Genomic DNA, 14268 nt, shown 5'->3' with positions numbered 1-14268 from the left:
TAATACGTTTCTAGTGGAGAGGGTATAGCTCAAGTGGTAGAGTGCATGCTTAGCATGCCTGAGGTCCTGGGTTCAATCCCCGGTACTTCCTCTAAAAAATAGATAAGTAAACTTAATTCCCCCCAAGATAAATTAATTAATTAAGGTTTTAAAAGTTTTAAATTTCTATTTCATGTACTGCAATCATATTTGAGATTGTAGAAGAGGGATGGAATGGTACCTCTGAGCTCCCACCATGTGCCTGATGTTTTGTGCCAGGGGCTTTCATTGCACCTCAGTGCATCCTCACTACCCTACCTAGTGGGGATCTGTTATAGCCTCGTTGGAGAGTTAAGCAGTTTGCTAAAATCCCCAGTTACACCTTCTACTATCCTAATTTGCCATTTGAAAATAGGATTAGGCTAGAAATAAGTTGGAAGGCAGAAAAATAAATTCAGAGTTGATAAGCTTTTACCATTTTCTAGACTTAAATAAGCTGGATGGACTTGGTGATTCTACAAAAAAAGACACAGAGGTGAGTGATTGTTATTAGAAAAGTACACTGAAATAGCTTTTAAAGTCTAGTTGCACTCTTGTCTTTTATGTCCTGCTGTCTCAAATGGATCTGGTCCAGGCAAGACAATGTTTTGAGGGTAGTTTTTGCTTGGTCTTTAAAGTCAGCACTGGTGATTGTTCTGCTGAGAACTGATGAATATTTATAAAGAGAACAAATATGCATTGATTATTAATTGCTTAACTGCAGTGAAGTAGAAATGGATGTGTTAACATACGGTGAGGTGATATTACTGTAGTACGTGAGAAATGCTCTGAGATGGTTTGTTAATATGCCACAGGTGGTATTAAATTGAGCTAAATATGTTATCATTTGACAAATAGGAAAATGGAGACAAAGGTGTTTTAATTAAATATTTTCACATGGAAGGAAAGTTGAATGCTTGATTGAGGCATCACCCTTTAAGAACAATTTTAGGGGTCCAGTTTCTCACTGTCTGTGGATTTGTAGCTCATTAGTGAATGAGGTTTCAGAAGATGCATTCATGCCTCTGTATGTGTTCGTGATTCCGCATTTTCTCAGAGCGGCATTTGAAAACTTATTGGCATTCAACTGTTTCACTTTTGAAAAAATAAACGAGTATTTCTGACGCTCACTTCTTTTCCAGGCAGTGAAGCACGACTCCGCAGCGGTTGATCGGTCCATGGAGTGTCTTCTCACAGTGCGGGGTGACCTGGATTTTGCTGAGCAGCTGTGGTGTAAAATGAGCAGTAGTAAGTGTCCATCAGGACTGGGAAATAAAATGTTTCCTGTTATCCTTAGGTTTACTTTTAAGCCTTTTGGAAACAATACAGTGTGCACTGCTGGTCTTGTGTGGACATCTGGTTCCCATTTTATGAAATTCATGTCTAATAATACATTGGCACATTCTACTCAAGAATTGTCCTAAGACAAGGCAACTCGTAGAATCTCTTCTCTTCTCCTGCCTGAGGTATAAGACTTAGATGGTTGTTTTTTTTTTTTTTTTTTTTTTTGGCAGCGGGAGGTAATTAGGCTTATTTATTTATTTGTTTTTAGTGGAGGTGCTGGGATTTGAACCCAGGACCTTGTGACTGCTAGTCATGCAGTCTACCACAGAGCTATACCCTCCCACCAAGACTTAGGTGGTTTTTATGCTATATTTACATGAACCAAAACATACCTTAGTGAAAATACAATTATTAGAAAGAGGAAAAGATATTTCATAATATTTTTCTAGGTATGTTATTTTATGGAAATGAGTTTAATTTCTTTCTTAAAAAAATACATAAATTTTTTTTTTTTTGGTTTTGGTTGCTTTCCTTGTCTCACATCCATAAAATTCAGATACTTATCTTCCACTTCATTTGTGTATCCTTAAGATTAATGACATATTTGATCTGCAGAAGTAGCCATGAAAATAATGTTAGACTGACCTGTTTTCCAAGGTGTGATTTCATATCAAGACCTGGTGAAGTGTTTCACTTTGATCATCCAGAGCCTCCAGCGCGGTGACATACAGCCATGGGTAGGTTTAGTGGTGTGGGTTAAACATGTTCTCAGCAGCACAGCACAGTGGGTAAGGACTCAGGTTCTGGAGCAGACGGCCTGAGTTCGAATTCCAGCTCTGCTCCTTTCTAGCCTAAAAATATAGTATAAAATATAGCCTAAAAAATAGTGTAAACTCTGGCAGATTCTTTGGCTTCTCTGGGCCCCAGTTTCCTCATCTGTCAAGTTGAAGTAGGGAATGGGAACTACCTCATAGTGTTGTTTTCAGATTAAATAACTTAATTCATGTGAAGGAAACATTTAGCACCTAGCTAGCTCATAGTTAAGTGCTCAGTGTTTGTAAGCTACTAACACTGTCATTACTTGAGATGAATGATCATTCTCATAGCTACTGATGAGAGTACAAATTGGAACAAAAGCAGTTTTGTTCCAGTTTCTCTCTAAAAAGCAATTCTGATAATGTCTTGAGATCTTCAAAATGTACCATGCCCTATGAATCCTTAGGATCCATTCTAAGGCCATTATAGAAATACGTATCAAGATTTTATGTATCGGAATCATCATTACAGCCTCATTTATGATAGCAAAAATTATAAATGACCAAAATTTTCACCGTTAATGGAATACCTAAGTAAATAATGACACAGCCACATAATGGCACATGTAATAGTTGCTATAAATGATGCTGACAGATGATGTGGAGAAATGCATATAATACTTAGTAAAAAGGAAAGGGCTGTACACTGTTGTATTAAAAATACAAATTTTGGAGAGAAAAGCCTGGAAACAAAAATGCTAAAATGTGATAGCAATCACCTCTGGAGACAGGGTGAAATGAGAATCAAATGAGGTTCTCCAACTGTATTATATATTTCTGTACTTTACGGATGTTCCATAATGATTTTGTGCTTTTATAATCAAGAAAAACTGGAGTTAAAAGCTAGAAACAAGAAGATTCCTCATTTAATAGGAATTATTTTAAATAATGCAGCTGCCAGTTCATGACTACAAAACTTAGAAACTTTCATAGATGTGAATAGAGATACGCTTTGGAGCAGAGGCATGCAAACCCTACCCCTATTTGGCTGTTAGTCATTCTGGGCATTTTAGTCTTGGCCATTGAATTTTTCTCTTGAGAGTTTCAGTGTTTCTGAGATACTTACACATATGCCCCTACCAAATACAAAAGATTGTGGTGGAAATTGGAGATAACAAAAAAGACAGTAGCAAGAAAGTGTCAAATATTTTAGTTTGGTTTAAAATTGTTTAACATTTGTAACCCATGTTAGATCTGTAAGTTCACAGCCCTCATTAGTTCTCAAAAGACCGAGTTAATATGTGGGATATTGTAGCCCATAAGGAGGTCCTCCTGACACGGGCATGGACCCCTGCGGGAGCAGCAGCAGATGTGTAGTGTAGTTGAAGATGCTCAGTTTTGGAAAAGATGCCCAACAGCACTTAATGGGCCAGGAAGAGAGAATTCTTAGTTGTAAAGCTTCAAAGGACCAACTCTGCCTTCTCTTTGGGGGAATTGTGTCTTGGATGTGTTTAAACCCTTCTTAATTGCTTTGGACTTAAGCAAATGAGGTAGGAATGGCACTTTAGAAACTGATGGGTTTGTGACTTGGGGGTTTTAGTCAAACAATTTGTAGTGTCATGAGATGAAAAATGTAAGCTTATAATTTTTAGCTTTTAGCTAATACAGTTTGCTTCTCTTTTGCTCACTGGACTTCTTTTTTGTTTTTATTTGTGGTTTTATAAACTTTTCTTGATGCCTAGCTTCATAGTGGGAGTAACAGCTTGCTAAGTAAGCTCATTCATCAGTCTTACCATGGACCCATGGACGTGGTTCCTCTCAGTGGGACTGTTCCAGTTCAGATGGTTTTGGAAATTGGTTTGGATAAACTGAAGAAAGACTACATCAGTTTTTTCATAGGTAAGTCCCTTTCCCAGCTCAAAAAATTGAAAGCTGCCTCACAGCTGTCAGCCATAGGAATTCTCAGATTTTATCTACATTTTCCCTTGTTGTTTGGAGTGCTGGCTTTGCCCCTGGTTCACTGTGAGACTTCCATTTTCTGAGCTTTTGTTTCTCCCCTGAATAAAGATGTTAAAGATAACTATAGTTTTTGTTTGTCTTTAGTTCAAACATTTTGAGATTCTATGAGGTTAGTGTAGTAAATAAAAAGCTTTTATGAGATGTAATTTTAATATACATCACTTGGCTGATTTGATTAGGGGCAAACTGTGATCACTTTTAGAATAAATATTAGTATATGTTTATGGTGTAACGTAGCAGAAAATTTGGCCTTTTGTGAGAAATTGTTTAGCTTGATTCCTTTCATGTATGAACTATGAAATTATTTTCTTAGGTGGCTTAACAGGTAATAGATAATGCCTAAAGCTTATGTGCATATATGTGGTTTTCTCTTGATAGGTCAGGAACTTGCATCTTTGAATCATTTGGTGAGTTTATTTTTTCATTCTAAAGTTGATTTTTTATTCAGTCATTCTGCATAACATTATTAAGTGCCTGCTCTGTGCCAGTCTCTGTCCTAGGTCCTAGGAAACAGATAAATAAGACAGTCAATTAATTATACCGTCTGGTAAGGCAGACCAAAAAAGTAGCCTGTACAGTGTCATTTCTTGTTCTGTGTAAATTGATGATACTGACATAAAGTTGTATCCTGCTCAAGCCAGTGCACCCCCCCAACCCCCCAACTCTCATCTGTCTGAAATGGCAGGGAATGCCTTTCTTTGACAGGCCCTCTAAAGGAATATTTGCTTTATATTCACTTGACCCATTTCTGTTACACATTAAGGATTACTTTCCAAAGAATTTCCTATGTTCTTTAACATATTGATTCAAAAGATACTTGTGGGTTTCAGGGCCATGATCATGAGCTTTTGTGTTTTCTTGGTGTATTGATTTAGAAAGTTAAGGAGATTGAAGGGCATCTGTATGGACCCTTGACATTTGTTGGAGGATTTTTTTAGAAAATGAATCTTCAAATGACATCTGGCTTCTTATAAAAATACAAGATAGGAAACCTCTAGCTTTATCTGTTATGCAAAGGAAGATACAACTGGATTCTTTTGACATTGATTTTTGCTATTCAGCTTTTAAACATTTTATTAAGAGTATATATTTTTAGTGCAAATTTTTGGTATACATTTTTTAAATAACATTTTTGCAAATATACTCTTGATCTCATCACTCAAATGTGAGTACTTTTTTATGAATTCCCCTCAAGTCATTTCATATGCCTGTTTTTTAAAATTCGGTTTGGCTTCAGACTTGACGTGGTAGTCCTTAAACTTTGACAGTTTCCTAGAAGGCTTATTAAAATGCTAATTCCTGGGCCCCAGTGACTCAGAATACGTCTTTTATTGGAGGGTGAGGGGGTGGATGAACCCTTTGTGGCTTTATCAGATTCTCAGTCAGTTGCTGTTGGCTAGAACTAGGATATGCAGGGAAGAATACATCTTTTTAAACAAACTATCTCCATCTCTGGATGATTCGGATGCAGGGGATTTGCAGGTACATTAGTTTTGTATTGCTGCCATAACAAATTATGACACACTTAGTGTCTTAAAACAACACAAATGTATTACTTTATAGTTCTGTAGTTCAGAAGGCCAGGCTGGGTCTCACTAGGCTCAGATCAGGGCGTTGGCAGGCTGTGTTCTTGTCTGGAGCCTGTAGGGGAGAGTCCATTTCCTACTCCTTTGAGTTACTGGCAGAATTCAGTTCCTCGTGCTTGTTGGACTGAGGTCCCTTTTTTGTGCCGGCTGTAATCTGAGGGGTGTTCTCAGTTTACAAAGACCAGCCCATACCTTGGCTTCTGGCTCCCTTCCTCCGTCTCTAAAGCCAGCTATATAGGGGGTCAAGTCCTTCTCATGCTGTATCTCTGCCTCCCTCGTCCGATTTTAAGAGCGCATATGATTGGGCTCACCTGCATAATCCAGGACACTTTCCCTATTTCAAGGTCAAATGACCTTATACGTCTGCAACCTTAATTCCTTTTTGCCATAAATGCAACATACCCGCAGGTTCTGGGGTTAGGACATGGACGTCTTCTGGGGGTGGTCGTCTGCATAGCATGGCAGACCACACCTTGAGAAACCCTCACGAAGCTACACCGCCTCCAGGTAATCAGGCCGTGTCACCCAGGTCAACCCAGGTGGACCAGCCTGGGTTGTAGCAAGAGCAGAGAGAGTCAGAGGGGAAAGGCACTCTGGGTCTGTTCCTTTGTGAGAAAGACCTGGGGCTCTCCACTTCCCGGGGACCGCTGGGAATACGGGCGGCAGGTGCGAGGAACGCTGTAGTCTGTAGCCAGTGGTGAGCGGGGTCTTTTAAACTATAATTTAGGATTATCCATGGATCTCTCCTACCTCCTTGCCACTACCCCCAATTAATTAAGAGATGGCTATGGCTTTTCCCTCCCTGTGTTAGTTTTCTGTCGCTGCCTAACAAAATCTAGAGGCTTAACTGAACACAGCTTATCTCAGTTTTTGGGAGTTGGGTGCCTTTTAGCTGAGTCCTCTGCTCAGGGTGTCACAAGGCTGAGATCAAGGTGTCATCTGGAGGCTTGACTAGGGAAAGGCCCACTTTCAAGTTCCCTCACTTCTTGTTTGTGGAATTAATTTGCTTGTGGCCCTTTGATGAAGGTCCCCATTTTCTTGCTAGCTGTTGGCCCAGGTGCAGTCTCAGGTCCTAGAGGTTGCTTGTGGGTTCTGGCCCCGTGGCCCTCTCCACAGCATGGCAGTTTGTTTCTTCAAAACCAGCAGGAGAGCATCTCTAATGCTTCACCTCCTTAAAGAGCTCATTCACTAGGTCATACTTAACGACCAATTCATTAATTCAAAGTCAGTTAGTAGTAGGGGAGGGTATAGCTCAGTGATAGAGCGCATGCTTAGCATGCACACGGTCCTGGGTTCAATCAAAAAAAAAAAAAAAAGGAAAGGAAAAAACCCTAAGTCCATCAGTAACCTAATCGTGGAGGTAACATTCCATCACATTTACAGGTCTGGCCTCTCTCAAGGGGAAGGGAGTATACAAGATACGTATTCCAGTGAGGGGCGAGTTGTGGAAGAATTCCACTGACCGTATCTATCATGGAATGTTTCCTTAGGACGGGTTCTCAGAAACAGATCTCGGCGTTTTATGATGCTTGGCGTAAGACTGCCAAGTTTGTTTTTCAAAGGGTCATACCAGTAATACATGTTAGTGGAAGCTTGCTGATGTACTTACTTAATTTATTGGTGCTTCAAGTTTACTATGTATTTTTAGGGGTGGGTACTCCCATCAACCTAGCAAGTGTGTTGAAGTTAAGAATGATGTGGATTTGCCCTTCCTTCCTTCTGGAGAGTTTGGTGGGTGGATCCTAGTTACCTCCTTGGGCCTCCTTGATGAAGCAGTTCTGTGATTTCCCTTGGCCAGAGGATATGTGCTTGGCTCAGAACATTCTCAGTGAGGACTTAGGGTTTAGTTTGAGGAGTGTCATTGAAAGGAGGAAAGCTGTCTGGCTGCCTGCTGTCTTCCCCCGACCCCACCCCAGGCCTGTTAATCAGTCGGGCACATGTAGGTCGAGCGGGCAAGTTACAGTCTTTCCAAAGATCCCACTTGTTCATTAACTCCCTGTTTGCCTTTCCTTTTTTTTTCATTTCAGGAATATTTCATTTCTCCATCGGTAGATATACAAGAACAAGTTTATCATGTCCAAAAACTCCACCACATTCTTGCAATAGTAGTCAGTTGCAGGCTTTTCATCAAACCTCAACACGAGCTCCTCTTTTCCTTAACGCAGTAAGTGTCTCTCTCTTGTTGTCTTATATTAAAATGTATTCTCTTCTGAAATAGTTGTAGCCAGATGAGCACCTTTTTTTAAACTATCAGTGAGGATGGAATTTGTGCTCCCCGTCTTCACAGTAGCAGGATGGTTCTAAGTCCCTGCGGTGGGAGGACAGGCTTGGGATTCGGGAGGAATCAGGTTGGACACTTGGAGCTGCTCCATCCTGACTTTCTGAGGAAGTTGCTTTTCCCTGCAGCTTGTTTCATCTATAAAAAGGTTGGAATATATATAAAGTGCCTGACACTGAATAGATGCTTGATAAATAGTTCCTTCTTTTTTTTTTTTTTTTAAGTATTTTTTAGGTGTGGGAGGAAGGTAATTGGTTTATTTATTTATTTGTTTGTTATTAACGGAGGTACTGGGGATTGAACCCAGGACCATGTGCATGCTGAGCACCGACTCTACCACTGCACTACACCCTCCTCACCTTCTCTTTTCTTAACATCCTTGTAAAATTTGGGTCAAACTAATTGCCAGCCATCTGTATGGTAACTGAATGGAATCAAATTTTATTACCAGACCTCTGTCAATAGTAATTGCTGAAATTTTAGCAATTCTGTCGATTGGTTGGACTAAAAACAGTTGGGAATAATCCTTACACATGGATTGCTGGTGTCTTAAGTGTATTTTTTTTTTTAGACTTCAAACTGGAAGTGAACCGTTGAGTGGAAGGAATAGGTTTCTTTTTCCCTGTAGAAGGAGATACACCATTGCCTTTTCCAAAATGAGAGTTGCCTCATTTGTGAAGGGAAAGTTTGAAATTGTCACTGGGTTTTTTTTCCGCATTAAAGATCAGTAGTCTACGTGAGCTAACTCTTTGACTCCCTGTATTTGGAAAACAGTGGAGGCTGGATCTTTTGCCTCTTTGTTTTCTTTCTGGTACCTTTTTCTCCCACTTAAATCCTGACTTGAACTCAACTTAAATATATTTTCCATTTATGAGAACTATTAATTTTTTAAAAGGGAATGAAATTTCCTTTGTAAGAAAAAAAAAAAAAATAACCTAAGTATTGTTGATAAGGGTGAGTTTCATGTTTCCCTTATGAGCTTTAGGCGACCAGAAAGCCTTTCTCTCCAAGTGGCATCTTTTTCCAGTGATTCTTTTTTTTTCAGATCCTGCATAAAATATTACAAACAAAATCCTCTTGATGAGCAACACGTTTTTCAGCTGCCAGTCAGACCAACTGCTGTAAAAAACTTATATCAAAGGTATGCAATTTAATAACTAAATATACTTCAAGTCCAGCCATGATTTGTAGGCATTTTCAGTGTCGGCTCCTCATGACCTCATGACCCAGACCTACTTGACCATAATCCTCTGATTCTCTTTCTCTGAACATAGTCTGATAGGGTCCTGCCTCTTCCTCCTCCCAGACCTTTTGTCTGTTCTCTTTAGACTACTGGTTCTCTACTCTTTGATTTTGCTCTTAATTTGTAATTCCTTTACGGAAGAGGGCAGAAAGTTTAGCCAGAAGGGACGTGACAGGTTAGGAGGAAAGCGATCGGGGTAATGACAACAAAGTCAAGGGTATGGCTGCGGGAGGGAGAGAGAGGAGGATGTGGGGAGGGGTGGAACTGAGGCTAAGATGGTAGATGAGCCATCCACCCAGACAGTGCGGTCGCCTCAAATCTTGATCTCTCCTGACTCTTCCCCTTAGCATATGACAGACTTGAAATTTTTCTCGTACTCGATTTGGACCCTCCCTCTGTTTAGATCCCGCTTAGCCAAACCCCATCACCCCCCCCTGAAATTATTTGATAAAAGTTGCCGGTCATCGCCAAATCCAGAGGACACTTTCCAGAAGAGTGTTTTTTGGCCCCTTGTGTAATTAGCTGGCCCACCAGTTCTCTCCTGTTCACTAAATACTTGTAAGACTCTTTGGCATTTAACACTATTGCTCTCTTGAACCTAGCCCCTTCCTTTGTTTTCACGAATAATATTCTATCTTAATTTTAACTCTACCTCTCTGGCCCACCTCCAAGACTGAGAATAGTTCCCTTTTCAAGTTCTCCTTCATCTGTGAGTTCTCACCAGACCTCCACCCTCTCTGTCTTCTTTTCTTCCTTTCTGTCTTCCCTAGGTGATTGCATTCACACCCAAGGCTTCAGTTCCTCTGGGCCAATGACAACTCATAACCCCTACCTCCTGCTTCCTCTGCATTTCACACCCGTGTTTCTAAACGTCTGTTAGACGTGAATCCTCAACTTCAACCTCCTATAGGTCGTTCAGACTCTAAATCCAATCTCCTCACTTTCTTCCTAACACTTTTCCTACTCCCGTATTTCCTCTCCCACGCGGTCATCGTTAATCTCCATCTGAAGCCCAAAACACTTACCTTCTCCTTGCTCTTGTCACTTCCTCGCTCTTTAAATGGTTACCAGGGGTCTTAGAAGCTCTTGAATCCGTTCCTTTCTCTACATCCTCATGTCATCATTGCCTTATTTCGCATGTAGGCTCTGTATGCTAAATCCTTTCTCCTAGCTGCTCTGTCCACCTCCATCATCCTCCTTCTCTGTGTCACTGCCGACGTCATCTTCCTAAAATTCAGATCCCATCACCTGACTTCCTTCTGGTTAAGTGATTCCCTTACCTTTAGGACACTGTTCCAGCACCTCAGTGTGGTCTGTGAGGCCTCTGCGCCGTTCTGGCCCACGTGCCACCGCGTCTTCCCCGTCTCCTCTTGAGTCACTGGCTGTGTTTCCTCAGGCGCGCCCCACACTGAGCCCTCAGTGCCCACACCCATGTCCTTCCTACATCCTGGACCTTGTCTGTTTAACTAACTCTGCCTTACAATTTCCTTCAAAGGCCACAGTCTCTGAGGACTCTTTTTCCAACTCTACATTCCCATTCTAAGTTAATTTACCCCTCTTTTAGTGTCCCCTCCCACATCCGGTATTTCTCAATTATAGCATTTTTCAAAATTGACTAATTATTTACTAACTAACTTATTTATTTTTATTGAAGTTTAATTGATTTACAATGTTGTATTAGTTTCTGGTGCACAGCAAAATGATTCAGTTATACATATTTTTTTCAGATTCTTTTTTATTATAGGTTATTACAAGATATTGAATATAGTTCCCTGTGCTACACAGTAAATCCTTGTCGCTTATCTATTTTGTATATAGTAATGTGTATCTGCTAATCCCATACTCCTGATTTATCTGTTCCTCCCCCCTTTTCCCCTTTGGTAACCACAAGTTTGTTTTCTGTGTCTGTGAGTCTGTTTTTGTTTTATAAATAAATTCATTTGTATCAGTTTTTTAGATTCCACACATAAGTGATATCATATAATATTTGTCTTTCTCATCTGACTTACTTCACTCAGTATGATCATCTCTAGGTTCATCCATGATGCTGCAAATGGCATTATTTCATTCTTTTTTATGGCTGAGTAATATTCCATTGTACATATACCACGTCTTCCTTATCCAGTCATCTGTTGATGGACATTTAGGGTGCTTCCGTGTCTTGGCTATTGTGAATAGTGCTGCTGTGAACATTAGGGTGCATGTATCTTTTCAAATTAATGTTTTCATCTTTTCTGGACATATGCCCAGGAGTGGGATTGCTGGATCACATGGTAACTCTAGTTTTAGTTTGTTTTTTTAAGGAGCCTCCGTATTGTTTTCCGTAGCGGCTGCACTGAATTGTTGTCACTTACAACCTTGTTTCTCTCCCTCTCTTTGCTGTGCTTCTTGAGGTGGGAACTGTGACCTCTCCACCTCTTCCTCACTGCTTATCACATCAGGACTTCACTGACTATAGAAGGAACTGGGTTTTTTCTTTGATGTTTTTTTCTTTCCGTAGTGAGAAGCCACAGAAATGGAGAGTGGAGATAAATAGCGGTCAGAAGAAGGTGAAAACAGTTTGGCAACTGAGTGACAGCCCACCTGTAGACCATCTCAGTTTTCACAAACCCGGTAAGGATGGTTTGTAGTCTCTCTACATTAATTATTCCAATAGAAAATAAACTAAGTTTACTAGTAGATATTATTATTAGAGCTCTTGGGCCTAGTTTTAAATAATTTTCCTCAACTCTAGGTATAAACCTGTTTATTCTGGGGGAAAAAGATCATGAGAGAGCGCTTTTTCTCACTATCCTGGCTAGAGGAACTTATTAATAGAGGTCAAGCCATAGGGACATAGGTGTAAGAATAAGGTTATAAAATGGAAATGCCAGCTCATACTTTATACTTTGTGCACTGTTTAAAACAGTGATGGTATTTCTGCCCTGATGCCCTCTGTGTGGTGGAGAAAGGGTTAGTTTGTAGTATTCGGTCAAACATGGTCCATGTCAGTCAAAGAATGTCTTTTAGCCCCTGGTATAATTAGCTGACCCACCAAGTCTTCCTCCTTCCGTAAGTACCTATGGAAACTGTTACCTTTGTGCACATGGACCACATGGTGGTGACATCTCTTATTCTCCATTTGTATAAGTCTTAAATGGCTGGTTCAAATATTGCAAGGATTGTCCAAAATAAAATCTGATAGTTTTTAAACAGAATTCAAGAAGATCTGAAAGGCTGGGAATACAAATAGTCCTATTATAGTGATTAATATCTTGCAAAATTATTTCCAGAAAATGTTTATACTTGCCCCCCTCCAAATATATTTTGATTCAGGCATAATGGAAGTTTCTCTCAACCAGAATGGAAACTCCTCTCTTCATATGGCTGAACTGTTAAAGTCCTAGAGAAACCAAATTTTCCTGAGAACCATCAGTTAAAATCATGCTATCTTTGCTAAGTGTGGTATAAAACCTGGAGGCTATAAAAAACTGAAAATCAACTATATAAAAATAGAAATATTTTTGCCTGGCAAAAAATACCAGAGGCAAAGCAACGGACAAATGATAAACTAGGAAAAGAAATTTGCAGCTCATGTTCGGAAAAGGGGCTACCTTCCCTAGTATATAAGGAACTTTCAAATCACTGAGACAAATATAAGTAACTCAGTAGAAAAATGGGCAAGTAATATGAACAGTTTACCAAAAAGGAAATTCAGATGTCATCTTAAAAATAAAAGGTGCTCAACCCCACCTATAATAAGAGGAATGCAAATTTATATTATGTAAATATCATCTTTCATCTGTCAAGTTAGCAAAGGTCAAGAAGTTTGGTGTCACAGTGCTGGCAAGGATTTGGGAGAAACCACACACTGCCGGGTGGAGTGTGAAGGGGTGTGGCTTCTGTAGAGGGTGCTATTCACCAGATTTTTGAAGAATACATTCCTTGGCCCAGCAGTTCCATTATTAAGAATTTATTCCACGTATATAACCAGACCTGTGCAAAAAGGCCTACAGACCAGATTATTAATGGTGGTATTGTTTGCAGTAGCAAAAATAGGGGCCTGGACCATAGAAAAAGGTCTGAAAGGAGACAATTAAAGCTTAACCTTGAGGTGTGGAATGGTGAGGGCGGAGGGTGGTGCTCAGTTTTAATCGAACATTAGAATCATCTGGGGAGCTTTTAAAGTTCTAATACCCAGACCAAGTAAATCAGAATCACTGGAGGCAGAGCCAGGACATAATAATTTTTAAAGTTCTCCAGGTGACTCCATTGTGCGACTAAGATTAAAAACCCACCAATTTATACATTTTACTTTATCTCCATTTGTTGTTTCAGGTTTTTTTTTTTTTTTTTAAGAAATGTATTTTATGACTTAAAAGAAGTTTTAAACACATGAATAAATGTGATACATTTTTGGAAAATGCCATTTAAAAATAAACTTTATTACATAAAGATTAAACCTCTGAGATGAGGAGATTCACACAAGATTAAATGCCTTTTCCCAGTGATGCTGAAATAGTGTGGTATGCTGAACATGTCTTCTAGAGTCTTTCTGATGAGGTTGCTTCAAAAAAAGAATGAAAGCTATTTTGAATGTTAAGAGTTAAAACACTTTGCTCATCTATTGGTCTAGAGACTCCTTTTAGGAAATCATATATGAAATAATATATTTGCATGCTTGGAAACAAACTCAAACTCCATTTTGACTTGAACTTTATAACCTCTTCTACCCATCATGTATTCTTGATGTGTTTGTCTAGAAATTATCCAGTGAACTTTGGCCCAAAGCAAGGCCCACTGTTGAAGGAGGATCTCATTCATAAAAGTCATGGGTTATTCAAACAAAGCCTCAGTTATAAATGTTAAGGCCCAATAATTTTTTTTTTTGGCCAGATCATAGGCATTTACAAAACTAGACTGTGTCATTGGACCGAGCACTTAGGTCAGATACTAGCTTTGTAAGATGTCTAATGGAACGATGCTCTTGAGTAAAACAGTTGACATCAAAAGCAGGAAGGCTGAAGAGAGAAGAGGGTACTTTTAGCTGCCCTGGGAAGAGAGAATAATGATTTGGAGTTAATGAGGGAGAAAAACCGTGTCCAG

The 14268-nt window shown here is 39.6% G+C and overlaps 1 protein-coding gene across 2 annotated transcripts in view; it reads left to right on the top strand.

Moving 5' to 3' along the window:
* ZWILCH (zwilch kinetochore protein) overlaps positions 1-14268 on the top strand; it is a 36967-nt gene that overhangs the window by 18523 nt on the left and 4176 nt on the right. For both annotated transcript variants that reach the window (XM_014558674.2, XM_032480903.1), the window contains 8 exons: positions 465-514; positions 1161-1266; positions 1960-2039; positions 3800-3956; positions 4455-4483; positions 7690-7826; positions 8986-9081; positions 11684-11796. In XM_014558674.2, the coding sequence (XP_014414160.2) occupies positions 465-514; positions 1161-1266; positions 1960-2039; positions 3800-3956; positions 4455-4483; positions 7690-7826; positions 8986-9081; positions 11684-11796 (768 nt within the window). The remainder of the gene's footprint in view (positions 1-464; positions 515-1160; positions 1267-1959; positions 2040-3799; positions 3957-4454; positions 4484-7689; positions 7827-8985; positions 9082-11683; positions 11797-14268) is intronic.

The sequence above is a fragment of the Camelus ferus genome, chromosome 6 (assembly GCF_009834535.1).
Source record: "Camelus ferus isolate YT-003-E chromosome 6, BCGSAC_Cfer_1.0, whole genome shotgun sequence".
NCBI lineage: Eukaryota > Metazoa > Chordata > Mammalia > Artiodactyla > Camelidae > Camelus > Camelus ferus.
This window is presented reverse-complemented; position numbering and strand designations above follow the sequence as displayed.